This window comes from Somniosus microcephalus, chromosome 13, assembly GCF_052327205.1.
Source record: "Somniosus microcephalus isolate GS21.2 chromosome 13, FLI_Smic_1.0, whole genome shotgun sequence".
In the NCBI taxonomy this organism is placed as follows: domain Eukaryota; kingdom Metazoa; phylum Chordata; class Chondrichthyes; order Squaliformes; family Somniosidae; genus Somniosus; species Somniosus microcephalus.
The window spans coordinates 73,250,824-73,278,647 of record NC_140999.1 but is presented as its reverse complement, the minus strand read 5'-3'; the positions used below and the strand labels follow the sequence as shown (position 1 = coordinate 73,278,647).

The following is a 27,824-nucleotide window of genomic DNA, read 5'->3' as shown; positions in this document are numbered from 1 at the left end:
TGTGATACAGTTTAGATTATAATGAGATTATGTGATACAGTGTAGACTTTAACGGGATAGTATCATATAGTATAGATTATAATGGGATAGTGTGATACAGTGTAGATTATAATGGTATCGTGTGACACAGTGTAGATTATAATGGTATCGTGTGATGCAGTGTAGATTATAATGGGATAGTGTGATACAGTGCAGATTATATTGAGACAGTGTGATACAGTGTAGATTTAAAAGGGAGAGTATGATACAGTGCAGATTATAATGAGATAGTGTGATCCAGTGTAGATAATAATGAGATAGTGTGATACAGTGTAGATTATAATGAGATAGTGTGATACAGTGCAGATTATAATGAGTTAGTGTGACAAAGTGTAGATTATAATGGGCTAGTGTGATACAGTGTAGATTATAATGAGATAGTGTGATACAGTGTAGTTTATAATGAGATCGTGTGCTACAGTGTAGATTTTACTGAGATAGTGCGATACAGTGTAGATTATAATGGGATGTAATGATACAGTGTAGATTACAATGGGATAGTGTGATACAGTGTAGATTATAATGGGATAGTGTGATACAGTGCAGATTATGATGGAACAGTGTGATACAGTGTAGATTATAATGGGATAGTGTGATACAGTGTAAATTTAAAAGGAATAGTATGATACAGTGTAGATTATAATGAGATATTGTGACACAGTGTAGATTATAATGAGGTACTGTGATACAGTGTAGATTATAATGGGATAGTGTGATAGTGTAGGTTAAAATGGGATATTGTGATACAGTGCAGATTATACTGGGATAGTGTGATACAGTGTAGATTATTATGAGGTAGTGTGATACAGTGTAGATTATAATGGGATAGTGACATACAGTGTTGCCTTTAATGGGATAATGTCATACAGTGAAGATTATAATGGGATAGTGTCATACAGTGTAGATTATGATGAGATACTGTGATACAGTGTAGATTTTAATGAGATAGTGTGATATACTGTAGATTATACTGGAATAGTGTGATACAGTGCAGATGTTAATGTCATAGTGTGATACAGTGTAGATTATAAAGAGATAGTGTAATACACTGTAGATTATAATGAGAAAGTGTGATACAGTGTAGAATATACTGAGATAGTATGATACAGTGTAGATTATAATGTGATAGTGTAATACAGTGTAGATTAGACTGAGATAGTGTGATACAGTGTAGATTATAATGAGATAGTGTGATACAGACTAGATTATAGTGGGATAGTGTGATGCAGTGTAGATTATATTGAGATAGTGTGATACAGCATAGATTCTTAATGAGATAGTGTAATACAGTGTAGATTATACTGAGATAGTGTGATACAATGTAGATTATAATGAGATAGTGTGATACAGTGTAGAATATAATGGGATTGTGTCATACAGTGTATATTATAATGAGATAGTGTGATACAGTGCAGATTATTATGTGATAGTGTGATATAGTATAGATTATAATTGGATAGTGTGATAGAGTGTAGATTATAATGGGATAGCATTAAACTGTGTAGATTATAATTGGATAGTTTGATGCAGTGTAGATTATAATGGGATAGTGTGATACAGTGTACATTATAATGATAATAATAATAATAATAATCCACTTTATTGTCATTGTTAGTGCACAACTGCTGTACAACGAAATGTAGCCTTGCGGCTCCCGAGAGTGGACATTTGGATTAAGACATTTAAACATTCATCATTCATTTGGCTTGTAATACATTAACATAAACATAACCATAATAAAGTGCATTGGCAGATGTGCCGGCTTTAGAGCTTATTTGTGGAGTTCAGTAGGATGACAGCCCTGGGAAAGAAGCTGTTCCTAAATCTGGTGGTTCGGGTGCAAAAACCATTTGTAGCATCTCCCAGATGGCAGGAGGGTGAACAGACTGTGGCTGGGGTGGGTAGGGTCTTTGATGATGGTCCGTGACCTCCGTAAACAGCGTTTCTGGTATATGTGCTCTATGGTCGGTAGCCAGATGCCGGTAATGCGTTGGGCAGTTTTGACTACCCGCTGCAGGGCTTTCCGGTCATAGTAGCTACAGCTGCCATACCATACTGTGATACAGTTCGTCAGGATGCTCTCTATTGTGCAGCGGTAAAAGTTAGAGAGGATCAGGGGTGACAGGTGTGATGCAGTGTAGATTATAATGGGATAGTGTGATACAGTGTAAATTATACTGAGATAGTGTGATACAGTGTAGATTATAATGAGATAGTGTGATACAGTGTAGATTTTTATGAGATAGTGTGATATACTGTAGATTATACTGGAATAGTGTGATACAGTGCAGATTATTATGTGATAGTGTGATATGGTATAGATTATAATTGGATAGTGTGATAGAGTGTAGATTATAATGGGATAGCGTTAAACTGTGTAGATTATAATGAGATAGTTTGATACAGTTTAGTTTATAATGAGATAGTGTGATACACTGTAGATTATACTGGGATAGTGTGATACAGTGTTGATTATAATGGGATAGTGTGATACAGTGTAGATTATAATGAAATAGTGTGATAGAGTGTAGATTATAATGAGATCGTGTGATACAGTGTAGATTATAATGGGATAATGTGATACAGTGTAGATTATAATGAAATAGTGTGATAGAGTGTAGATTATAATGAGATCGTGTGATACAGTGCAGATTATAATGGGATAATGTGATACAGTGTAGATTATAAAATGATGGTGTGATACAGTGTAGATTATATTGAGATAGTATTGTACAGTGCAGATTATAATGGGATAGTGTGATGCAGTGTAGATTATAATGAGCTAGTGTGATACATTGAAGATTATAATGAAATAGTGTGATAGAGTGTAGATTATAATGAGATCGTGTGATACAGTGTAGATTATAATGGGATAATGTGATACAGTGTAGATTATAATGAAATAGTGTGATAGAGTGTAGATTATAATGAGATCGTGTGATACAGTGTAGATTATAATGGGATAGTGTGATACAGTGTAGATTATAATGAAATAGTGTGATAGTGTGTAGATTATAATGAGATCGTGTGATACAGTTTAGATTTTAATGGGATAGTGTTATACTGTCTAGATTATAACGGGATAGTCTGATAAAGTTTAGATTATAATGGTTAAGTGCTTTACAGTGTAGATTATAATGGGATAGTGTGATACATAATGAGATAGTGTGATACATTGTAGATTATAATGAGATAATGTGAGGGAGTGTAGATCATCATGAGATAGTGTGATACAGTGTAGATTATAATGAGATTATGTGATACAGTGTAGATTATAATGGGATAGTGTGATACAGTGCAGATTATGATGGGACAGTGTGATACAGTGTAGATTATAATAGGATAGTGTGATACAGTGCAGATTATGATGGGACAGTGTGATACAGTGTAGATTATGATGGGACAGTGTGATACAGTGTAGATTATAATGGGATAGTGTGATACAGTGCAGATTATAATGTGATGGTGCGATGCAGTGTAGATTATAATAGGATAGTGTGATACAGTGCAGATTATAATGGGATAGTGTGATACAGTGTAAGTTTAAAACGGATAGTATGATACAGTGTAGATTATAATGAGATATTGTGACACAGTGTAGATTATAATGAGGTACTGTGATACAGTGTAGATTATAAAGGGATAGTGTAGGTTAAAATGGGATGTTGTGATAAAGTGCACATTATACTGGGATAGTGTGATACAATGTAGATTATAATGAGATAGTGTGATACAGTGTAGAATATAATGGGATTGTGACATACAGTGTATATTATAATGGGATAGTGTGATACAGTGTAGATTATTATGGGATGGTGTGATACAGTGTAGAATATAACGGGATAGTGTCATACAGTGTAGATTATAATGGGATAGTGTGATATAGTGTAGATTATAATGAGATAGATTGTTACAGTTAGATTATAATGAGATAGTGTGATACAGTGTAGATTATACTGGGATGGTGTGATACAGTGTAGATTATAATGGGATAGTGTGATAGAGTGTAGATTATAATGAGATAGTGTGATACAGTGTAGAATAAAATGTGATAGTGTGATACAGTGTAGATTATAACGAGATAGTGTGATGCAGTGTAGATTGTAATGAGATAGTGTGATATATTGTTGATTATAAAAATATAGTGTGATAAAGTGAAGATTATACTGAGATATTATGATACAGTGTAGATTATAATGGGATAGTGTGATAGAGTGTAGATTATAAAGAGATAGTGTGATATAGTGTAAATTATACTGGAATTGTGTGATACAGTGTAGATTATAATGAGTTAGTGTGATACAGTGTAGATTATAATGATATAGTGTGATAGAGTGTCGATTATATTGAGATAGTGTGATAAAGTGTAGATTATACTGGAATAGTGTGATACAGTGTAGAATATAATGAGATAGTGTGATACACTGTAGATTATAATGATATAATGTGATACATAATGAGATAGAGTGATACATTGTAGATTATCATGAGATAATGTGATACAGTATGGATCATAATGAGATAGTGTGATACAGTGTAGATTATAATGAGATAATGTGATACAGTTTAGATTATAATGGGATAGTGTTATACTGTGTAGATTATAATGGGATAGTATAATACAGTTTAGATTATAATGGGATAGTGTGATATAGTGTCAATTTAAAAGGGATAGTATGATACAGTGTAGATTATAATGAGGTAGTGTGATACAGTGTAGATTATAATGGAATAGTGTGATACAGTGTAGATTATAATGGGATAGTGTGATACAGTGTAAATTTAAAAGGGATAGTATGATACATTGAAGATTATAATGAGATAGTGTGATACAGTGTAAATTTAAAAGGGATAGTATGATACATTGAAGATTATAATGAGATAGTGTGATACAGTGTAGATTTAAAAGGGATAGTATGATACATTGAAGATTATAATGAGATAGTGTGATACAGTGTAGATTTCAATGGGATAATGTGATACAGTGTAGATTATACTGAGATAGTGTGATACAGTGTAGTTTACAATGAGTTAGTGTGATACAGTGTAGACTATACTGGGATAGTGTGATAGTGTAGATTAAATGGGATGTTGTGATACCGTGTAGATTATAATGGGATAGTTTGATACAATGTAGATTATAATGAGATAGTGTGATACCACGTAGATATAATGAGATAGTGTGATACAATATAGATTAGAATGAGACAGTGTGGTACAGTGTGGAATATAATGGGATTGTGTCGTACAGTGTACATTATAATGGGATATTGTGATACAGTGTAGATTACTATGGGATGGTGTGACATCGTGTAGATTATAATGAGATAGGTTGATACATGTAGATTATAATGTGATAGTGTGATACAGTGTAGATTATACTGGGATAGTGTGATACAGTGTAGATTTAAAAGGGATAGTGTGATACAATGTAGATTGTAATGAGATAGTGTGATACAGTGTAATATATAAAGGGATTGTGTCATACAGTGTACATTATAATGGGATAGTGTGATACAGTGTAGATTATAATGAGATAGTGTGATACAGTGTAGATTATAATGGGATAGTGTGATACAATGTAGATTATAATGGGATAGTGTTATACTGTGTAGTTTATAAAGGGATAGTATGATACAGGGTAGATTATAATGGGATTGTGTGATACAGTGTAGAATATAATGGGTTAGTGTGATACAGTGTAGATTATAATGATATAGTATGATAGAGTGCCGATTATATTGAGATAGTGTGATACAGTGTAGATTATAATGAGATCGTGTGATACAATGTAGATTATAATGAGATAGTGTGATACAGCATCTTATATGTATATAAAGCGGTTTGTCTCTCTGTTTGTCTGCTTGTCTGTTTAGATTAAAATGAGCTAGTGTGATACAGTGTAGATTATAATGCGATCGTGTGATACAATGTCGATTATAATGAGATAGTGTGATACAGTGTAGAATATAACGGGATTGTGTCATACACTGTATATTATAATGGGATAGTGTGATACAGTGTAGATTATTATGGGATAGTGTGATACAGTGTAGATTATAATGAGATAGTGTGATACACTGTAGATTATATTGGGATCGTGTGATACAGTGTAGATTATAATGAGATAGTGGGATACAGTGTAGATTATACTGCGATGGTGTGATACAGTGTAGATTATAATGGGATAGTGTGATACATTGTAGATTTTAATGTGATGGTGTGATACCGTGTAGATTATAATGACATAGTGTGACACAGTGTAGTATATAATGAGATAGTGTGATACAGTGTAGATTATACTGGGATGGTGTGATACAGTGTAGAATATAATGGGATATTGTGATACAGTGTAGATTATAATGGGATAGTCTGATACATTGTAGATTTTAATGTGATGGTGTGATACCGTGTAGATTATAATGACATAGTGTGACACAGTGTAGTATATAATGAGATAGTGTGATACAGTGTAGATTATACTGGGATGGTGTGATACAGTGTAGAATATAATGGGATATTGTGATACAGTGTAGATTATAATTGGATAGTGTGATACATTGTAGATTATAATGAGATAGTGTGATACAGTGTAAAATATAAAGGGTTTGTGTCATAAAGTGTACATTATAATGGGATAGTGTGATACACTTTAGATTATAATGGGATTGTGTTATATTGTGTAAATTATAATGAGATAGGTTGATACAGTGTAGATTATAATGAGATCGTGTGGTATAGTGTAGATTATACTGGGATAGTGTGATACGGTGTAGCTTATAATGTGAAAGTGTGATACAGTGTAGAATATAATGAGATAATGTGATAGAGTGTAGATTATAATGAAATAGTGTGATACAGTGTTGATTATATGAGATAGTGTGATACAGTGTACATTATATGAGATAGTGTGATACAGTGTAAATTATAATGTGATAGTGTGATACAGTTTAGATTATAATGGGATAGCGTGATACAGTGTAGATTATAATGAGATAGTGTGATACATAGAAACATAGAAACATAGAAGATAGGAGCAGGAGTAGGCCATTCGGCCCTTTCGAGTCTGCTCCGCCATTCAATGAGATCATGGCTGAACATCCAAATTCAGTACCCTGTCCCTGCCTTCTCCCCATATCCCTTGATCCCTTTAGCCTCAAGAAATATATCCAACTCTTTCTTGAATATATTTAATGAACTGGCCTCCACCGCCCTCTGTGGCAGAGAATTCCACAGGTTCACCACTCTCTGGGTGAAGAAGTTCCTCCTCATTTCCGTCCTAAATGGCTTCCCCCTTATCCTTAGCCTATGACCCCTGGTTCTGGACTCGCCGGCCATCCGAAACATCCTTCCTGCATCTAGTCTGTCCAGGCCTGACAGAATTTTATAGGTTTCAATGAGATCCCCTCTCCAGCTTCTAAACTCCAGTGAGTATAAGCCCAATCGACACAATCTCTCCTCATACGTCATTCCTGCCATCCCAGGTATCAACCTGGTGAATCTTCGCTGCACTCCCTCCATGGCAAGAACGTCCTTCCTCAGGTAAGGTGACCAAAACTGCACACAATACTCAAGGTGCGGTCTCACGAAGGCCCTGTACAACTGTAGCAAGACATCCTTGTTCCTGTACTCGAACCCTCTTGCTACGAAGGCCAACATACCATTTGCCTTCTTAACCGCCTGCTGCACCTGCATGCTTACCTTCAGCGACTGGTGCACAAGAACACCCAGGTCTCTTTGCACTTCCCCTTCTCCCAATCTATTGCCATTCAAATAATAAGCTGCCTTCCTGTTTTTGCCACCAAAGTGGATAACCTCACATTTATCCACATTATAGTGCATTTGCCATGTTTCTGCCCAATCACCCAACCTGTCCAAATCGTACTGGAGTTTCACGACATCCTCCTCACAGCTTACCCTCCCACCCAGCTTTGTGTCATCTGCAAATTTGGAGATATTACATCCAATTCCCTCGTCCAGATCATTAATATATATTGTGAACAGCTGGGGTCCTAGGACCGATCCTTGCGGCACCCCACTACTCACTGCCTGCCACGCGGAAAACAACCCATTTATTCCAACTCTTTGCTTTCTGTCCGCCAACCAGTTCTCTATCCAAGTCAATACCTTGCCCCCAATCCCATGTGCCTTAATTTTGCACGCTAATCTCTTATGTGGGACCTTATCGAAAGCCTTCTGAAAGTCCAAATACACCACATTCACTGGTTCTCCCTTATCTATTTTACCAGTTACATCCTCAAAAAATTCCAGTAGATTAGTCAAGCATGATTTACCTTTTGTAAATCCATGTTGACTTTGTCCGATCCTGTCACTGCTTTCCAATTATAATTATAATGATATAGTGTGATACAGTGTAGATTGTAATGGGATAGTGCGATACAGTGTAGATTATAAAGGAATAGTGTGATACAGTGTAGATTATATTGGGATAGTGTGATACAGTGTAGATTATAAAGGAATAGTGTGATACAGTGTAGATTATATTGGGATAGTGTGATACAGTGTAGACTATAATGAGATATTGTGATACAGTGTAGATTATAATGGGATAGTGTTATACTGTGTAGATTATAATGGGATAGTGTGATACAGTGTAGATTGTAATGAGATAGTGTGATATAGTGTATATTATAATTGGATAGTGTGATACAGTGTAGATTAAAATGGGAAAGTGTTATACTGTGTAGATTATAATGGGATAGTGTGATACAGTGTAGAATATAATGGAATAGTGTCATACAGTGTAGATTATAATGGGATAGTGTGATATAGTTTAGATTATAATGAGATAGGTTGATACAGTGTAGATTGTAATGAGATAGTGTGGTACAGTGTAGATTATACTGGGATAGTGTGATACAGTGTAGATTATAATGGGAAAGTGTGGTACAGTGTAGAATATAATGAGATAATGTGATAGAGTGTAGATTATAATGATAGTGTGTGATAAAGTGTAGATTATAATTAAGATAGTGTGATACAGTGTAGATTATAATGGGATAGTGTGATACAGTGTAGATTATAATGAGATAGTGTGATAATGTGTAGATTATACTGCGCTAGTGCGATACAGTGTAGATTATAGTCAGATAGTGTGTTACAGTGTAGATTATAATGGGATGGTGTGATACAGTGTACATTATACTGGGATAGTGTGATGCAGTGTAGATTATAATAAAGTAGTGTGATACAGTGTCGATTATAATGAGATAGTGTGATACAGTGTAGATTATAATGGGATTGTGTGATACAGTGTAGATTATAATGAGATTGTGTGATACAGTGTAGATTATAATGAGATCGTGTGATACAGTGTAGATTATAATGAGATAGTGTGATACAGTGTAGATTATTATGAGATTGTGTGATACAGTGTAGATTATAAAGGAATAGTGTGATACATTGTAGATTATAATGAGATAGTGTGATACAGTCTAGATATGGGTATGATCTTGTGGCCATTACAGAAACATGGCTGCAGGGTGACAATGCCTGGGAATTAAACATACCAGGTTATTTAACGATCAGGAAGGACAGGCAGGAAGGAAGGGGAGGTGGGGTGGCTATATGTTAATAAAGGAAGGAATCACTGTAATACAGAGAAATGATATTGGGTCAAAGATCAGGATAATGAAACAGTTTGGGTGGAGGTAAGGAATAATAAGGGGAAAAAAACACTAGTGGGTGTAGTCTATAGGCCTCTGAACAGTGGCAACTCTGTTGGATGGAGTATCAATCAGGAAATAGTTGAGGCTTGTAATAAGGGAACATCTATAATTATGGGGGATTTTAACTATCATATTAATTGGACAAATCAAATTGGGCAGGGCTGCCTTGAGGATGAGTTCATTGACTGTATTAGGGATGGGTTTCTTGAGCAGTATGTAACTGAACCGACCAGGCGGCAAGCAACCTTAGATCTGGTCCTGTGTAACGAGACGGGATTAATTAAAAATGTCCTAGTAAAGGATCCCCTTGGAATGAGTGACCATAACATGGTTGAATTCCATATTCAATTAGAGGGTGAGAAGGTTGGATCTCAAACATGCGTGCTAAGCTTGAATAAAGGAGACTATGAAGGTATGAGTAGAGTGGATTGGGAAAATAGATTAAAGGGTAAGACGATACATGATCAGTGGTGTACATTTAAGGAGTTATTTTACAACTTCCAAAAAATATATATTCCACTGAGAAGAAAAGGGTGTTAAAGAAAAGACAGCCATCCGTGGCTAAGTAAAGAAATTAAGGATAGTATTCGACTAAAAACAAGGGCATATAAGGTAGCCAAATCTAGTGGGAGGAAAGAGGATTGGGGAAACTTTAAAAGACAGCAAAAAATAACAAAAAGATTGATTAAGAAAGGGAAGATAGATTATGAAAGTAAATTAGCAAAAAATATAAAAACAGATCGTAAGAGTTTTTATAGTTATATAAAAAGAAAAAGGGTGGCTAAAGTAAATGTTGGTCCCTTAGAGGATGAGGCTGGGAAATTAATGGTGGGAAATATGGAGATGGCAAAAACACTGAATGAATATTTTACATCAGTCTTTACAGTAGAAGACACTAAGAATATTCCAACACTGGACAAACAGGGGGCTAAAGGGGGGGAGGAGCTAAACACGATCAAAATCACTAAGGAAGTGGTACTCGGTAAAATAATGGGACTCAAGGCGGATAAATCACCTGGACCTGAAGGCTTACATCCTAGGGTCTTGAGGGAAGTGGCGGTAGGGATTGTGGATGCATTGGTAATAATTTTCCAAAACTCCCTGGACTCGGCAAAGGTCCCGGCAGACTGGAAAACTGCTAATGTAACACCCTTATTTAAAAAGGGCAGTAGACAGAAGGCTGGAAACTATAGACCGGTTAGCCTAACATCTGTGGCAGGTAAAATTTTGGAGTCCATTATTAAGGAGACAGTAACAGGACATTTGGATAATCATAATTTAATAGGACAAAGTCAGCATGGTTCTATGAAGGGGAAGTCATGTTTGACAAATTTGCTGGAGTTCTTTGAGGAAGTAATGTATAGGGTGGATAAAGGGGAACCAGTGGACGTAGTGTATTTAGACTTCCAAAAGGCATTTGACAAGGAGCCACACAAAAGATTATTGCTTAAGATAAAAAATCACGGGATTGGGGGTAGTTTTCTGGCATGGATAGAGGATTGGCTATCTAACAGAAGGCAGAGAGTTGGGATAAATGGTTCATTCTCAGACTGGCAATCAGTAACTAGTGGTGTTCCGCAGAGGTCAGTGCTGGGTCCCCAACTCTTTACAATCTATATTAATGATTTGGAGGAGGGGACCGAGTGTAACATATCAAAGTTTGCAGATGATACTAAGATGGGAGGGAAAGTAGTGAGTGAGGAGGACATAAAAAACCTGCAAGGGGACATCGACAGGCTAAGTAAGTGGGCAGAGATTTGGCAGATGGAATACAATACTGGAAAGTGTGAGGTTATGCACTTTGGCAGGAAAAATCATAGAGCAAGTTATTATCTTAATGGCAAGAAACTGGAAAGTACTGAAGTACAAAGGGATCTGGGGGTCCTGGTGCACGAAACTCAAAAGGTTAGTATGCAGGTGCAGCAAGTGATTAAGAAGGCCAATGGAATGTTGGCTTTCATTGCTAGGGGGATAGAATATAAAAATAGGGAGGTATTGCTTCAGTTGTACAAGGTATTGGTGAGACCGCACCTGGAATACTGCGTACTGTTTTGGCAGCACGGTGGCATAGTGGTTAGCACTGTTGCCTCACAGCGCCAGGGACCCGGGTTCAAATCCGGCCTCGGGTGACTGTCTGTGTGGAGTTTGCACATTCTCCCCGTGTTTGCGTGGGTTTTCTCCGGGTGCTCCGGTTTCCTCCCACAGTCCAAAGATGTGCAGGTTAGGTTGATTGGCCATGATAAAAAAATTGGCCCTTAGTGTTAGGGGGGATTAAATACGTGGGGTTACGGGGATAGAGCTTGGGTGGGATGGCTGTCGGTGTAGGGACTGGGTGCTAGGGTTTGGATGATCAGCCATGATCTCCTTGAATGGCGGAGCAGGCTCGAAGGGCTGAATGGCCTACTCCTGCTCCTATCTTCTATGTTTCTATGTTTCTATACTTAAGAAAGGACATACTTGCTCTCGAGTCAGTACAAAGAAGGTTCACTCGGTTAATCCCGGGGATGAGGGGAAGGACATATGAGGAGAGGTTGAGTAGATTGGGACTCTACTCATTGGAGTTCAGAAGAATGAGAGGCGATCTTATTGAAACATATAAGATTGTGAAGGGGTTGGATCGGGTGGATGCGGGAAAGATGTTCCCAATGATGGGTGAAACTAGAACTAGGGGGCATAGTCTTAGAATAAGGGGCTGCTCTTTCAAAACTGAGATGAGGAGGAACTACTTCACTCAGAGGGTGGTAGGTCCATGGAATATGCTGCCCCAAAAAGCTGTAGAAGCTACATCATTACGTAAATTTAAAACAGAAATAGACAGTTTCCTAGAAGTAAAGGGAATTAAGGGTTACGGGGAGCGGGCAGGAATTTGGACTTGAGTCTAGGTTCGGAGCGGTCATGGCCCTATGGGTAGCGGAGCGGGCCCAGGGGCCATGTACCCTGATCCTGCTCCTATTTCGTGTGTCTAATTCTGTTAGATTCAGGAGATGGTTCTGTGATAGTGGATTGGCGGTTAGGGTCAGATCAGCCATGATCTTATTGAATGGCGGAGCAGGCTCGAGGGGCCAATTGGCCTACTCCTGCTCCTATTTCTTATGTTCTTATGTTGTTATGTTCTTATTATAATGGGATACTGTGATACAGTTTAGATTATAATGGGATAATGTGATACAGTGTAGATTATAATGAGATAGTGTGATACAGTGTAGATTATAATGGGATAGTGTGATACAGTGTAGATTATAATGAGATAGTGTGATACAGTTTAGATTATAATGAGATAGTGTGATACAGTGTAGATTATAATGAGATAGTGTGATACAGTGTAGATTATAATGGGATAGTGTGATACAGTGTAGATTATAATGAGATTGCATGATACAGTGTAGATTATAAAGAGATAGTGTGATACAGTGTAGATTATAATGAGATAGTGTGATAAAGTGTAGATTATAATGAGATAGTGTGATACAGTGTAGATTATAATGAGATTGCATGATACAGTGTAGATTATAATGAGATAGTGTGATACAGTGTAGATTATAATGAGATAGTGTGATACAGTGTAGATTATTATGAGATTGTGTGATACAGTGTAGATTATAATGAGATAGTGTGATACAGTGTAGATTATAATGAGATAGTGTGATACAGTGTAGATTATTATGAGATTGTGTGATACAGTGTAGATTATAAAGGAATAGTGTGATACAGTGTAGATTATAATGAGATAGTGTGATACAGTGTAGTTTATACTGGGATAGTGTGATATAGTACAGATTATAATGAGATAGGTTGATACAGTGTAGATTATACTGGGATAGTGTGATAAAGTGTAGATTATAATGGGAAAGTGTGGTACAGTGTAGAATATAATGAGATAATGTGATAGGGTGTCGATTATAATGATAGTGTGTGATGAAGTATAGATTATAATTAAGATAGTGTGATACAGTGTAGATTATAATGGGATAGTGTGATACAGTTTAGATTATAATGGGATAGAGGGATACAGTGTAGATTCTAATGAGATAGTCTGATACAGTGTAGATTATAATAAGATAGTGTGATACAGTGTAGATTATAATGAGATAGTGTGATACAGTGTAGATTATAATGAGATAGTGTGATACAGTGTAGATTATAATGAGATAGTGTGTTACTGTGTAGATTATAATAAGATAGTGTGATACAGTGTGGATTATAATGAGATAGTGTGATACAGTGTAGATTATAACGAGATAGTGTGATACAGTGTAGATTATCAAGGAATAGTGTGATAAAGTGTTGATTATATTGGGATAGTGTGATACAGTCTAGATTATAATGAGATAGTGTGATACAGTGTAGATTAAAATGGGATAGTGTGATACAGTGTAGATTATAATGGGATAGTGTGATAAAGTGTAGATTATAATGAGATTGCATGATACAGTGTAGATTATAAAGAGATAGTGTGATACAGTGTACATTATAATGAGATAGTGTGATAAAGTGCATATTATAATGGGATAGTGTGATACAGTGTAGATTATAATGAGATTGCGTGATACAGTGTAGATTATAATGAGATAGTGTGATACAGTGTAGATTATAATGAGATAGTGTGATACAGTGTAGATTTTAATAAGATAGTGTGATACAGTGTAGATTATAATGAGATAGTGGGATACAGTGTAGGTTATAATGGAATAGCGTGATACAGTGTAGCTTATAATGGGATAGTGTTATACTGTGTAGATTGTAATGGGATCATGTGCTACAGTGTAGATTATAATCAGATAGTGTGAGACAGTGTAGATTATAATCGGACAGTGTGATACAGTGTAGATTATAATGAGATAGTTTAATACAGTGTAGATTATAATGACATAGTGTGAAAAAGTGTAGATTATAATGGGATAGTGTGATACAGTGTAGATTATATAGTGATAGTGTGATACAGTACAGATTATAATGAGATACCATTAGACAGTGTAGATTATAATGGGATAGTGTGATACAATGTATATTATGATGAGATAGTTTGATACAGTGTAGATTATAATGAGATATTTTGATACAGCGTTGATTATAATGGGCTAGTGTGATACAGTGTAGATTGTAATGGGTTAGTGTGACACTGTAGATTATAATGGGATAGTGTGATACAGTGTAGATTATACTGCAATAGTGTGATACAGTTCAGATTATAATGAGATAGAATGATACAGTTTAGATTAAAAAGTGAAAGTGTGATACAGTGTCGATTATAATGAGATAGTGTGATACAGTGTAGATTATAATGAGATAGTTTGATACAGTGTAGATTATAATGAGATAGTGTGATACAGTGTAGATTATAATGGGATAGAGTGATACAGTTTAGATTATAATGAGATAGTGTGATACAGTGTAGATTATAATGGGATAGAGTGATACAGTTTAGATTATAATGAGATAGTGTGATACAGTGTAGATTATTATGGGATAGTGTGATACAATGTAGATTATAATGAGATAGTATGGTACAGTGTAGATTATAATGAGATAGTGTGATACAGTGTAGGTTATAATGGGATAGAGTGATACAGTTTAGATTATAATGAGATAGTGTGATACAGTGTAGATTATAATGAGATAGTGTGATACAGTGTAGATTATAATGAGATAGTGTGATACAGTGTAGATTATATTGAGATAGTGTGATAATGTGTAGATTATACTGCACTAGTGCGATACAGTGTAGGTTGTAGTCAGATAATGTGTTACAATGTAGATTATAATGGGATGGTGTGATACAGTGTATATTATACTAGGATAGTGTGATACAGTGTAGATTATAATGGGAAAGTGTGGTACAGTGTAGAGTATAATGAGATAATATGATAGAGTGTAGATTATAATGATAGTGTGTGATAAAGTGTGGATTATAATTAAGATAGTGTGATACAGTGTAGATTATAATGGGATAGAGTGATACAGTCTAGATTATAATGAGATAGTGTGATACAGTGTAGATTATAATGGGATGGTGTGATACAGTGTAGATTATAATGGGATAGTGTGATACAGTGTATATTATACTGGGATAGTGTGATACAGTGTAGATTATAATGAGATTGTGTGATACAGTGTAGATTATAAAGGAATAGTGTGATACAGTGCAGATTATATTGGGATAGTGTGATGCAGTCTAGATTATAATGAGATAGTGTGATACAGTGTAGATTATAATGGGATAGTGTGATACAGTTTAGATTATAATGGGGTAGTATGATACAGTGTAGATTATAATGACATTGTGTGAATCAACGTAGATTACAATGGAACACTGCGATACAGTATAGATTATAATGAGATACTGTGATAGAGTGTAGATTATAATGAGGTAGTGTGATACAGTGTAGATTTTAATAAGATAGTGTGATACAGTGTAGATTATAATGAAATAGTGTGATACAGTGTCGGTTATAATGGAATAGTGTGATACAGTGTAGCTTATAATGGGATAGTGTTATACTGTGTAGATTATAATGGGATCATGTGCTACAGTGTAGATTATAATGAAATATTGTGAGACAGTGTAGATTATCATCGGGTAGTGTGATACAGTGTAGATTATAATGAGATAGCATGATACAGTGTAGATTATAATGGGATAGTGTGATACAATGTAGATTATAATGAGATAGTGTTATACATTGTAGATTATAATGAGATAGTTTGATACAGTGTTGATTATAATGGGCTAGTGTGATACAGTGTAGATTATAATGAGATAGTGTGATACAGTGTAGATTATAATGAGATAGTGTGATACAGTGTAGAGTATAATGAGGTAGTGTGATACAGTGTAGATTATATAGTGATAGTGTGATACAGTACAGATTATAATGAGATAGTGTGATACAGTGTAGATTAAAAAGTGATAGTGTGATACAATGTAGATTATAATGGGATAGAGTGATACATTGTAGATTATAATGAGATAGTGTGATACAGTGTAGATTATAATGAGATAGTGTGATACAGTGTAGATTATAATGAGATAGTGTGATACAGTGTAGATTATAATGAGATAGTGTGATACAGTGTAGAGTATAATGAGGTAGTGTGATACAGTGTAGATTATAATGGGATAGAGTGATACAGTTTAGATTATAATGAGATAGTGTGATATAGTGTAGATTATAATGAGATAGTGTGATACAGTGTAGATTATAATGAGATAGTGTGATACAGTGTAGATTATAATGAGATAGTGTGATACAGTGTAGAGTATAATGAGGTAGTGTGATACAGTGTAGATTATAATGAGATAGTGTGATACAGTGTAGAGTATAATGAGGTAGTGTGATACAGTGTAGATTATAATGAGATAGTGTGATATAGTGTAGATTATAATGAGATAGTGTGATACAGTGTAGATTATAATGAGATAGTGTGATACAGTGTAGAGTATAATGAGGTAGTGTGATACAGTGTAGATTATAATGAGATAGTGTGATACAGTGTACAATGCAATGAGATAGTGTGATACAGTGTAGATTATAATGAGATAGTGTGATACAGTGTAGAGTATAATGAGGTAGTGTGATACAGTGTAGATTATAATGAGATAGTGTGATATAGTGTAGATTATAATGGGATAGAGTGATACAGTTTAGATTATAATGAGATAGTGTGATACAGTGTAGATTATAATGAGATAGTGTGATACAGTGTAGATTATAATGAGATAGTGTGATACAGTGTAGAGTATAATGAGGTAGTGTGATACAGTGTAGATTATAATGAGATATTGTGATACAGTGTAGATTATAATGGGATAGAGTGATACAGTTTAGATTATAATGAGATAGTGTGATACAGTGTAGATTATAATGAGATAGAGTGATACAGTGTAGATTATAATGAGATAGTGTGATACAGTGTAGATTATAATGAGATAGTGTGATATAGTGTAGATTATAATGAGATAGTGTGATACAGTGTAGATTATAATGAGATAGTGTGATACAGTGTAGATTATAATGGGATAGTGTGATACAGTGTAGAGTATAATGAGATAGTGTGATACAGTGTAGATTATAATGGGATAGAGTGATACAGTTTAGATTATAATGAGATAGTGTGATACAGTGTAGATTATAATGAGATAGAGTGATACAGTGTAGATTATAATGAGATAGTGTGATACCGTGTAGATTATAATGGGATAGTGTGATACAGTGTAGATTATTATGGGATAGAGTGATACAGTGTAGATTATAATGAGATAGTGTGATACAGTGTAGATTATAATGAGATAGTGTGATACAGTGTAGAGTATAATGAGATAGTGTGATACAGTGTAGATTATAATGGGATAGAGTGATACAGTTTAGATTATAATGAGATAGTGTGATACAGTGTAGATTATAATGAGATAGAGTGATACAGTGTAGATTATAATGAGATAGTGTGATACCGTGTAGATTATAATGGGATAGTGTGATACCGTGTAGATTATAATGGGATAGTGTGATACAGTGTAGATTATTATGGGATAGAGTGATACAGTGTAGATTATAATGGGATAGTGTGATACAGTGTAGATTATAATGGGATAGTGTGATACAGTGTAGATTATAATGGGATAGTGTGATACAGTGTAGATTATAATGAGATAGTGTGATACAGTGTAGATTATAATGAGATAGTGTGATACAGTGTTGAGTATAATGGGATAGTGTGATACAGTGTAGATTATAATGGGGTTGCATTGAAGTAAGTTGTGTTCTCTTAAGGAAGGAGAATACAATTTAATAATGGAAACTAAAATCTAAAATGATTCTTATTGATATGTAAAGATCATTGATCAATCAACGTACAGACATTTAATGATCTATTGAGAAAATAGAATTGAAATTTGTCTCCGGTGGAGTCACAGTGTGTTATGGATGAGATGTGACTCTATTGTTTCCCTTTCTTTCTCCGGCTAGGTTGAAGAGGAACTGATGGGCCAACAGAAGAAAATGAAGGGCACAGAGGATGAACTGGACAAATTATCAGAGGGACTCAAAACTGCCCAGGAAAAACTGGAACAATCTGAGAAGGCAGCTTCTGATGTACGTAATTAGAAATGTCGCTGACCTCCTCCCTCATGAATCATTCTGAGAAGGGAAGGGGTGGTTTTTTTGATGGAAGAGATATAGGGGCATCAGGGCATGTAGATTAAAGCGCGTAGTGACTCCTGGGACAAGTACTTTGAAGGAGCTGCCCTTATGATTGGGTGGGTTTGAAATAGAACAGATCAGATGGAAGTTATGCTAAACCTTTGTAAATCACTGGTTTGGCCTCAGCTGGAGTATTGTGTTCAATTCTGGGTATCACACTTTAGGAAGGATGTTCAATCCTAGGAGAGAATACAGAAGATATTTACCAGTGTTGGGGTCGATAGAAAACAACAGGCAGAGACTTTTGTTTAAGCAAAGGCAAAACATTTCTTACTTTAATCACTCTCCACGAGTCTGAAGTCTCAGCCCCGTGCAGGGGCTATGACATCATCACGCAACCGACGTCATGACGTCATCACGCTACCGACGCTCTTAAAGTGACGCTGCACCAATAACCCAACCCAGAACGTACATATCACAATATTGCTATACACGGTGAATTGTGTTTAGGTACATATAACAGCATTGGCTATACATTGTGTTATTGTCCCTATGTGGTCTCCGCCACATACGTCCCCCCAGAATTCACTAGCACTGGCAATGTCAGTCGTTGGGGGGGCCGGATCACACGGCTGGAACGGCTCCTCAATTCCGGGGCGGGAACTGGGGGGTTCATCGGAGGGACCTCGGGCGCCCAGTGGTGGACTGAGGGGGCAGAAACCAGCGGTCGGCCCGCCTCGGGGGCTGTGCCAACTCAACGGGTCAGTCCAGATCCAAGTGGGCTGGCTTAAGACGGTCCACGGAAATGCAGTCCGGCTTACCGCCGACATCCACTATGAAGGTCTTGTCCCCGGTTTCCAGGACGCGGAATGGTCCATCGTAGGGTGGCTGAAGAGGTCCCCGGTGGGCGTCGTGGTGGACGAAACCGTACTCCGCCTCATGACGGTCGAGCAGAATGTGGGACTGCGGGAGGCCGTGCTGCGATGTGGGCACCGGCGCGAAAACCTTGGCGTTGTCCAGAAGGTCGGACCGCTGATGGGCTGTGGACCAAGGTTCCGTTGCATTGGGGACGAAATCCCCGGGAACCCACAGCGGCTGTCCATAGACGAGCTCGGCGGACGAAGACTGGATGTCCTCCTTGGGAGCGGTCCTGAGTCCCAGCATGACCCATGGGAGTCTGTCGATCCAGCTGTCGTCCCAGAGGCTGGCCCGGAGCGCGGCCTTCATGGAGCGATGAAACCATTTGCACAGCTCGTTAGCCTGAGGGTGGTATGCTGTGGTGCAGTGGAGTCTCAACCCGAGGCCTCGGGCGACAGCGTTCCAGAGCTCTGACGTGAACTGGGGCCCCCGGTCGGAGGAAATGTCGGATGGGGCGCCGAACCGGGCGATCCAAGTGCTGATGAACACCCGAGCCACATCGGCGGCCGTCGTGGAAGACAGCGGGATGGCTTCCGGCCATCGGGTGGTTCTGTCGACCATTGTGAGGAGGTGGGTGAACCCGCGGGAGGGCGGCAGGGGCCCCACCAGGTCCACATTAACGTGGTCGAACCGCCTCTCGGGCACCGCGAAAGGCGCCAACGGGGCCTTAGTATGGCAATGTACTTTCGAGCGTTGGCATACCACGTAGGTGCTGGCCCAGTCGCGAACGTCTTTCCTGAGCCCGTGCCAGACGAACTTAGCCATCACCAGCTTCTGTGACGGCTTCCTGCCCGGGTGGGAAAGATTATGGACGGCGTCAAAAACTTGCCGTCTTCACCCTTCGGGCACGATGGGACATGGCTGCCCAATGGAGACGTCGCACAGAAGTGTGGTGCCGGCAGCGTCGAACGCGACGTCCACTAGTTGAAAGCCCATGACCGCCGTCCTGTAGGCCTGGACGTCCGGGTCGGAGGCCTGATTGGCCGCCATGCGGGTGTAGTCGATGCCGAGGTGCACGGCGCTGGCGACGGCTCAGGAGAGACAGTCGGTGACGAGGTTGTCTTTCCCAGCCACATGCTGGATATCCATTGTAAACTCCGAGATGAAGGCCAACTGGCGTTGCTGACGGGCCGACATCGGCTCGGAGGCTTTGGCCATGGCGAAGGTCAACAGTTTGTGGTCCACGAACGCTGTGAACGGGCGAGCCTCCAGCAGGAAACGGAAGTGTCCGACGGCGAGGTAGAGGCCGAGAAGCTCGCAACCAAAGGTGCTGTACTTCCGCTCGTTGGGGCGGAGCTGCCGGCTGAAGAAGGCGAGCGGCTGCCAGGCGCCGTTGACCCACTGTTCGTGGACGGCGCCGACCGCATAGTCCGAGGCGTCGGTGGTGAGAGCGATAGGCGCATCAGGTAACGGATGCGCCAGCATGGTCGCGTTAGCCAGGGCCCTTTTCGTGTCCGTGAAAGAATTGGCCATCTCATCGGACCAGTCGACGGCGAGTTTGTCGGGCTTGCCTTTGAGGGCCTCGTAAAGGGGCCGCATAAGCTGGGCTGCTCGGGGGACGAAACGATGGTAAAAGTTCACCATGCCCAAAAACTCCTGCAGGGCCTTCACGGTGAGGGGTCGTGGGAAGTCCATCACGGCCTCCACTTTCGATGGCAGTGGCACCGCCCCGTCCTTCATGATGCGGTGCCCGAGAAAGTCGATTGAGGACAGCCCGAACTGGCACTTGGCCGGGTTGACGATTAGGCCGTGTTGGCTGAGTCGTTCGAAGAGGGTCCGGAGGTGGGACACATGCTCCGTCCTGGAGGCGCTGGCGATGAGGATGTCGTCCAGGTATACGAACAGGATTGTCAGGTCCCGTAACACGGTGTCCATTAGGCGTTGAAAAGCCTGTGCAGTGTTTTTGAGGCCGAATGGCATGCGGAGGAATTCGAACAGCCCGAACGGGGTGATCACCGCGGTTTTCGGGACGTCCTGCGGCCGGACAGGGACCTGGTGGTAACCCCGGACGAGGTCCACTTTCGAGAATACCACTTTCCCGGCCAGGTGGGCGGAAAAGTCCTGAATGTGTGGAATCGGATAGCGGTCGGGGGTTGTCGCGTCGTTGAGGCGCCGGTAATCTCCGCATGGGCGCCACCCGTCGCCTGGTTTCGGGGCGATGTGGAGGGGCGAAGCCCACAGACTGTTCGACCAGCGGATGATGCCGAGGCGCTCCATGGTGTCGAACTCGGCTTTGGCGATGGCGAGCTTCCCCGGGTCGAGGCGCCGAGCGCGGGCGTAGGCGGGCGGACCGGTGGTCGAGATGTGGTGTTCTACCCGTGCTTGGTGGCGGCGGACAAGAACGTGGGCTTCGTGAGGTCCGGGAACTGGGCGAGGAGGCGGGAAAACTCGTCGGAGGCCGAAAATGCGCTGGACAACTGCGTCGTGCTGGACCCGCTGAGGGAACATGGGAGTGAGCTGAAGGTTTCCGCGTTGATGAGACATCGGTTCTTGACATCCACCAAAAGGCCATTGGCGCAGAGGAAGTCAGCGCTGAGAAGGGGGGTGGACACTTTTGCTGTGACAAAGTCCCAGGTGAACCGCTGCCCACCAAAACAAAGCGCCACGTTTCGTTTCCCGAAGGTGCAGATGGAACTGCCATTGGTGGCTTCGAGGACGGGGCCTTGGTTCCCCCCTTGAATGTCTATGGTTGACGCGGGCAGGACGCTCACCGGGGCGCCCGTGTCGCAAAGGAAACAACGTCCGGAGTCTGTGTCTGTAATAAACAACAAACTGCCTAAACGGCCAACAGCCATAGCAGCCAACGAGTGGTCTTTAGTTTGTTTCGACATGGGAAAACTGCACGGGGGCTGGCACTTCCTGGCTTTGGGGCTGAACTGCGCATGGTAGAAGCAGAGGCTTGAGGGTTGCCGCCGTTGGACTGTATCAGTGGGGGCAGGGCTCCGCATGGCCGCGCAGTACTGTTGCCCGGCAGAGAAAAATTTGTCGGTCTCCTTGGCCAGGTCACGGAAATCGGTAGTGGAAGAGTTGGCTAAAGCCGACCGTACCTGACCTGGCAGCTGTTGAAGGAACAGTTCCTTGAAGATGAAGCACAGCCTGTGTGTGCCCAGGAGGGCCAGCATGTGGTCCATCAGCTCCGAGGGCTTGGAGTCGCCAAGCCCGGGTAGAGAGAGAAGCCGACGTGCGCGTTCGGCTTCGGTGAGTCCGAAAGTTTATAAGAGGTGCGCTTTCAGCGTATTGTATTTGTTGAGCTCCGGCGGGTTTTCGAGCAGGTTCATGACTCTGGCCGCGGTGGAGCTGCCGAGAGCAGAGACGATGTAGTAGTACCTCGTGTCATCCGCGGTGATGTCCCGGAGTGCAAATTGAGCCTCGGCCTGGGCGAACCAAGCGGCAGCCTGTTGTTCCCAAAACTCGGGTAATTTGATGGAAACGGCGTTCGGCGCCATTTCAGATGAGTTCGTTGGAATCGTCCAAAAGAGCAGCGGGGTCACCAATGTTGGGGTCGATAGAAAACAACAGGCAGAGATTTTTGTTTAAGCAAAGGCAAAACGTGTCTTACTTTAATCACTCTCCACAAGGTCTGAAGGCTCAGGCCCGTGCAGGGGCTATGACGTCATCATGCAACCGACGTCATGACGTCATCATGCTACCGACGCTCTTAAAGGGACCCTGCACCGATAACCCAACCCAGAACATACATATCACAACATTGCTATACATAATGAATTGTGTTTCGGTACATATAACAGCATTGGCTATACATTGTGTTATTGTCCCTATGTGGTCTCCGCCACACCAGAATGGTATCAAGGATGAGGGACTTCAGTTATGTGACAATATTAGAGAAGCTGGGATTGTTCTCCTTGGAGCATAGAAGGTTAAAGGGAGATTTAATAGCGGTGTTATGAGGGGTTTTGATGGAGTAGATAGGGAGAAATGTTGCCACTGGCAGGAGGACTGATAACCAGAGGATACAAATTTAAGATAATTGGCAAAAGACCAGAGGTTTTTATGCAGCGAGTTGTTGTGATCTGGAATGCACTATCTGATAGGGTGGTGGAAGCTGATTCAATAGTAATTTTCAAACACAGAAGATGAGATGTTTAAAGCGAACACAGGGGCAATGGCTGAGCAGACGTGGTATGGGATAGGAGATGAGCAGCAGAGTTTTGGATCAGCTGAAGTTTATTGAGGGTGTGGGATGGAAATTCGGCCAGGAGAGCATTGGAGCAGTCGAATCTGGAGATGTCAAAGGCATGGAAGAGGGTTTCAGCAACAGATGGACTGAGGCGGGCAATGCTAGGCGATCTTTGTGTTGGAGAGGATATGGGATTTGTTGTGTATGTACCTTTAAGAGAATAACTGGTCTCAGACTGCAGTACCGGCAGTGACCACCCCTGTATAAAAGGCGCTAGTGAGCCTCTGTGTTTTAGTTTCACTATTGACTTCCACCAGTAAAGACTTATTTTGTTCACTCCTGCTGTCCGTGTCTCAATTATTCACGGACTTAACACTGGCGACGAGTAAGAAACGAACTTACCTGCAACTCGGCAGCACCTCAGACGACGTTATTGAAGGTCGAAGCCAGAAGAAAAAAAATAAATAAATAAAATCCAAAGAAACTCGAGAAACGGGCGTCGACCGTGGGCAACCGCCCTCCAAATCGTCGGATTGAAAACTTGCAGGAGAGACTGTCCAGAGCCAGGCTTGGTTCCTCGGTCTGTGGTTTCCCAGCTAATCGGGCTGGTGGCAGGTAGTGCACTGATCCTTCCTGGGCTGCGACGGGCTAGAGCTCGATCGGGTGGCTTTTCAACGGGGCCGGGCAGCGAGTCGGGAAGCAAAGAGAGAGAGAGAGGGTGGAGCACACAGGGCGTGGCAGGTGCTTCGAAGCCGGGCAGCGTTCGGACCAAAGAAGAGGGAGGGAAGTGTCCCAGAGGGTCCGCTCCACGACGGGAAAATAATAAAAGAAAAAAAATCAATATTAAACGCGCAAGAAACCGTGGAAAGCAGCGCTAACAACAGCGGGGAAGAAGGCAAAGCGCGGGAGGCGCCATTTTGTTAAATCGGGGAAGAAGGCAAAGCGCGGGAGGCGCCATTTTAGATTTGCAAGATGCCGAAGACTGGCTGTATCACTGCTTTTGATAATACAATAGAGGACTGGACCACGTATGTGGAAAGAGTCGAGGTATATTTCGAGGCAAACGAAATAGCGGAGGGGAAAAAGGCATCGATATTGCTAAACTTAATGGGTGCTAGAACGTACGGCCTATTGCGGGACCTGATTACTCCAGCCAAACCGAAGGCGAAGAGTTTTAACGAAATTGTTGCTGTCCTACAGGAACACTTAAACCCTGCACCGCTGTTGATAGCAGAAAGATTTAAATTCCACAGGAGAACTCAGCACAAAGACGAGAGCAATGCTGAGTATCTTACGGAACTACGCAAGCTATCAAAGCACTGCCAGTTCGGAGCAGGACTGGCAGATACCCTACAGGACAAATTTGTCTGTGGACTCCTGAGTGAAGGAACACAGAAGAAGTTACTCTCAGAGAAAGAGCTGATGCTAGATAAGGCTTTCAGCGTGGCAGTATCGTATGAAGCAGCAGCCAGGGGAGCTGCAGAAATTCAACAAAAACCACAGGAATACGGCACCCACGAAATGACACGGGGATTTGCAAAATGTTATCGCTGCGGCAGAACTAACCATGACCAGAAGGACTGCTGGTCCAAAGACAAAATATGCAGGCCATGCGGGAAGATGGTACACATTGCACGAGTTTGCAGGTCTGGGAAGAAGACCAGCGACAACAAAAAGGCTACTAAGGAACCGTACAAGAAAGTACAAAAGATGACGGGCAGTAGTTCCGAAGACCAGATGAGCGATAGTGAATCCGGGAACAGGAGACTAAGTTGTCTCAAACTTCACAATGTAATCGCAAAAGAGGATCACCGAACCATTTGGGTCACCCTCACGATAGCAGGGTCCCAAGTTAAAATGGAATTGGATACAGGATCAGCGCTAACCGTCATGAATCGACGAGACTACGAGCGGCTATTTTCACACATACCCTTGAGAGAGACATCCATCGTCTTGACAACGTATACGGGGCAAAAAGTATACCCCAGAGGAAAAATAAGGGTGCCTGTCGAATACAACAGCAAGAAAATACGGAAATTGTATCTCTACATACTGCCAAATGGTGGACCACCGTTATTGGGATGGGAATGGATCAGGAAGATAAACTTAGATTGGCATTCCATTCATGCAATGACGGTGGACGGTAAAAAAGATGAAGACGTCACTCCTGGACGATTGTCAACAATCTTAGCTAACGGCAAAGAGGTATTTCAACAAGAACTGGGCACGCTTAAAGGTGTAACCGCCTCGATAAAAATAGAAGAGAATGCAGTTCCCAAGTTTTTCAAAGCATATGCAATTCGCCCAGCCGTCGAGGCAGAGCTGGAGAATCTGGAGAAGGCGGGCGTGTTGTCTAAGGTCGACTGGAGCGAGTGGGTGACACCCATCGTTCCTGTCATGAAGAAAACGTTAAGCAATAAGTCCGGAGAGCCAAGGAAGATTCGCATCTGTGGGGATTTCAAGGTGACGGTGAACCCAGTCCTTCACACAGTACAATATCCTCTTCCAAGGATAGAAGACATCTTCGCCTCACTGTCTGGAGGGAAGCGTTTTACAAAAATTGACCTAGCACAAGCATATTTGGAGATGGAGGTTGAAGAGTCCTCCAGGAAGTATCTCACGATAAACACTCACAAAGGTCTTTACCAGTATCATCGATTGGTATTCGGAGTAGCATCGGCTCCGGCGATATGGCAAAGAGCGATGGAACAAGTCCTGCAAGGGATTCCGGGGACTCAGTGTTACTTGGACGACATCCTTGTAACAGGTGAAGATGACAGTGAACACCTTAACAACCTAGAACAGGTGCTCACTAGACTACGGGAACATGGGCTGCGAGCCAACCGCCCCAAGTGCGAATTTTTTAAGAAACAGATATCGTATTGTGGCCACGTGATTGATGAAGAGGGGTTACATAAGTCCCCTGACAAAATTGAAGCGGTTGTTAAGGCCCCAGCGCCTGAAAATGTGTCGCAACTGCAGTCATTCCTCGGATTGGTGAATTACTATCATAAGTTTTTGCCGAATTTGTCGACAATTCTGCACCCACTGAACGCCCTGCTACGAACGGGGGTAGCATGGAAATGGAGCGATGATTGTAAGCGTGCTTTTCAGAAGAGTAAGGACTTAATCACTTCAAGGGAAGTTTTGGCTCACTACAACCCAGCACTGCCAATCAGGCTGGCGTGTGATGCGTCTCCTTACGGCATTGGGGCGGTACTGTCACATAAATTCCTTGATGGTTTAGAGAGGCCGATAGCTTTTGCGTCACGCTCGTTAACTTCTGCCGAGCGTAACTACGCCCAGATTGACAGAGAGGCCCTCAGCCTAGTGTGGGGGGTGAAGAAGTTCAATCACTACCTGCACGGTCAAAAATTTACTCTACTAACCGATCATCAACCTCTTGTCTCCATTTTCAACCCTCAGAAGGGCGTACCGATAATGACAGCACAACGGCTGCAGAGATGGTCCCTTTTCCTAGGGGCACACCAATATGACATTGAGTACAAAGGAACTAAACAGCATGGAAATGCTGATGGATTGTCACGTCTACCGTTGCCGACGGTGGAAGAAGAAGACCTTGCAGTGGATCCAATGGAGTTATTCCACTCGACCATAGTCGAATGTCTCCCTGTGACGAATGCAAACATAGAAAAGGAAACACGGAATGACCTGACACTATCACAGGTCTATGATTTAACGGTGAAGGGATGGCCAGCACATGGCGAACCACTGCTGCCAGCATTCTCGCCGAGAAGAGAACAGCTGTCAGTGTGCAGAGGAACCTTGATGTGTGGATCCAGAGTAGTAATTCCACCTAAGTTGACGGATAGAGTGCTCAATGAGCTTCATGAGGGTCATCTGGGTGGGGTACAAATGAAGAACTTAGCCAGAGCGTTTGTG

General features: G+C 41.0%; 1 protein-coding gene across 3 annotated transcripts in view; it reads left to right on the top strand.

Moving 5' to 3' along the window:
* The window catches only part of LOC147108420 (tropomyosin alpha-1 chain), a 177,105-nt gene that overhangs the window by 62,154 nt on the left and 87,127 nt on the right, over positions 1-27,824 (top strand). For all 3 annotated transcript variants that reach the window (XR_015080589.1, XM_086005040.1, XM_086005041.1), the window contains exon 2: positions 18,692-18,817. Coding sequence is in view for 2 of the 3 variants with exons in the window: in XM_086005040.1 (XP_085861166.1) it covers positions 18,692-18,817 (126 nt within the window). In the remaining variant the exon portion in view is untranslated. The remainder of the gene's footprint in view (positions 1-18,691; positions 18,818-27,824) is intronic.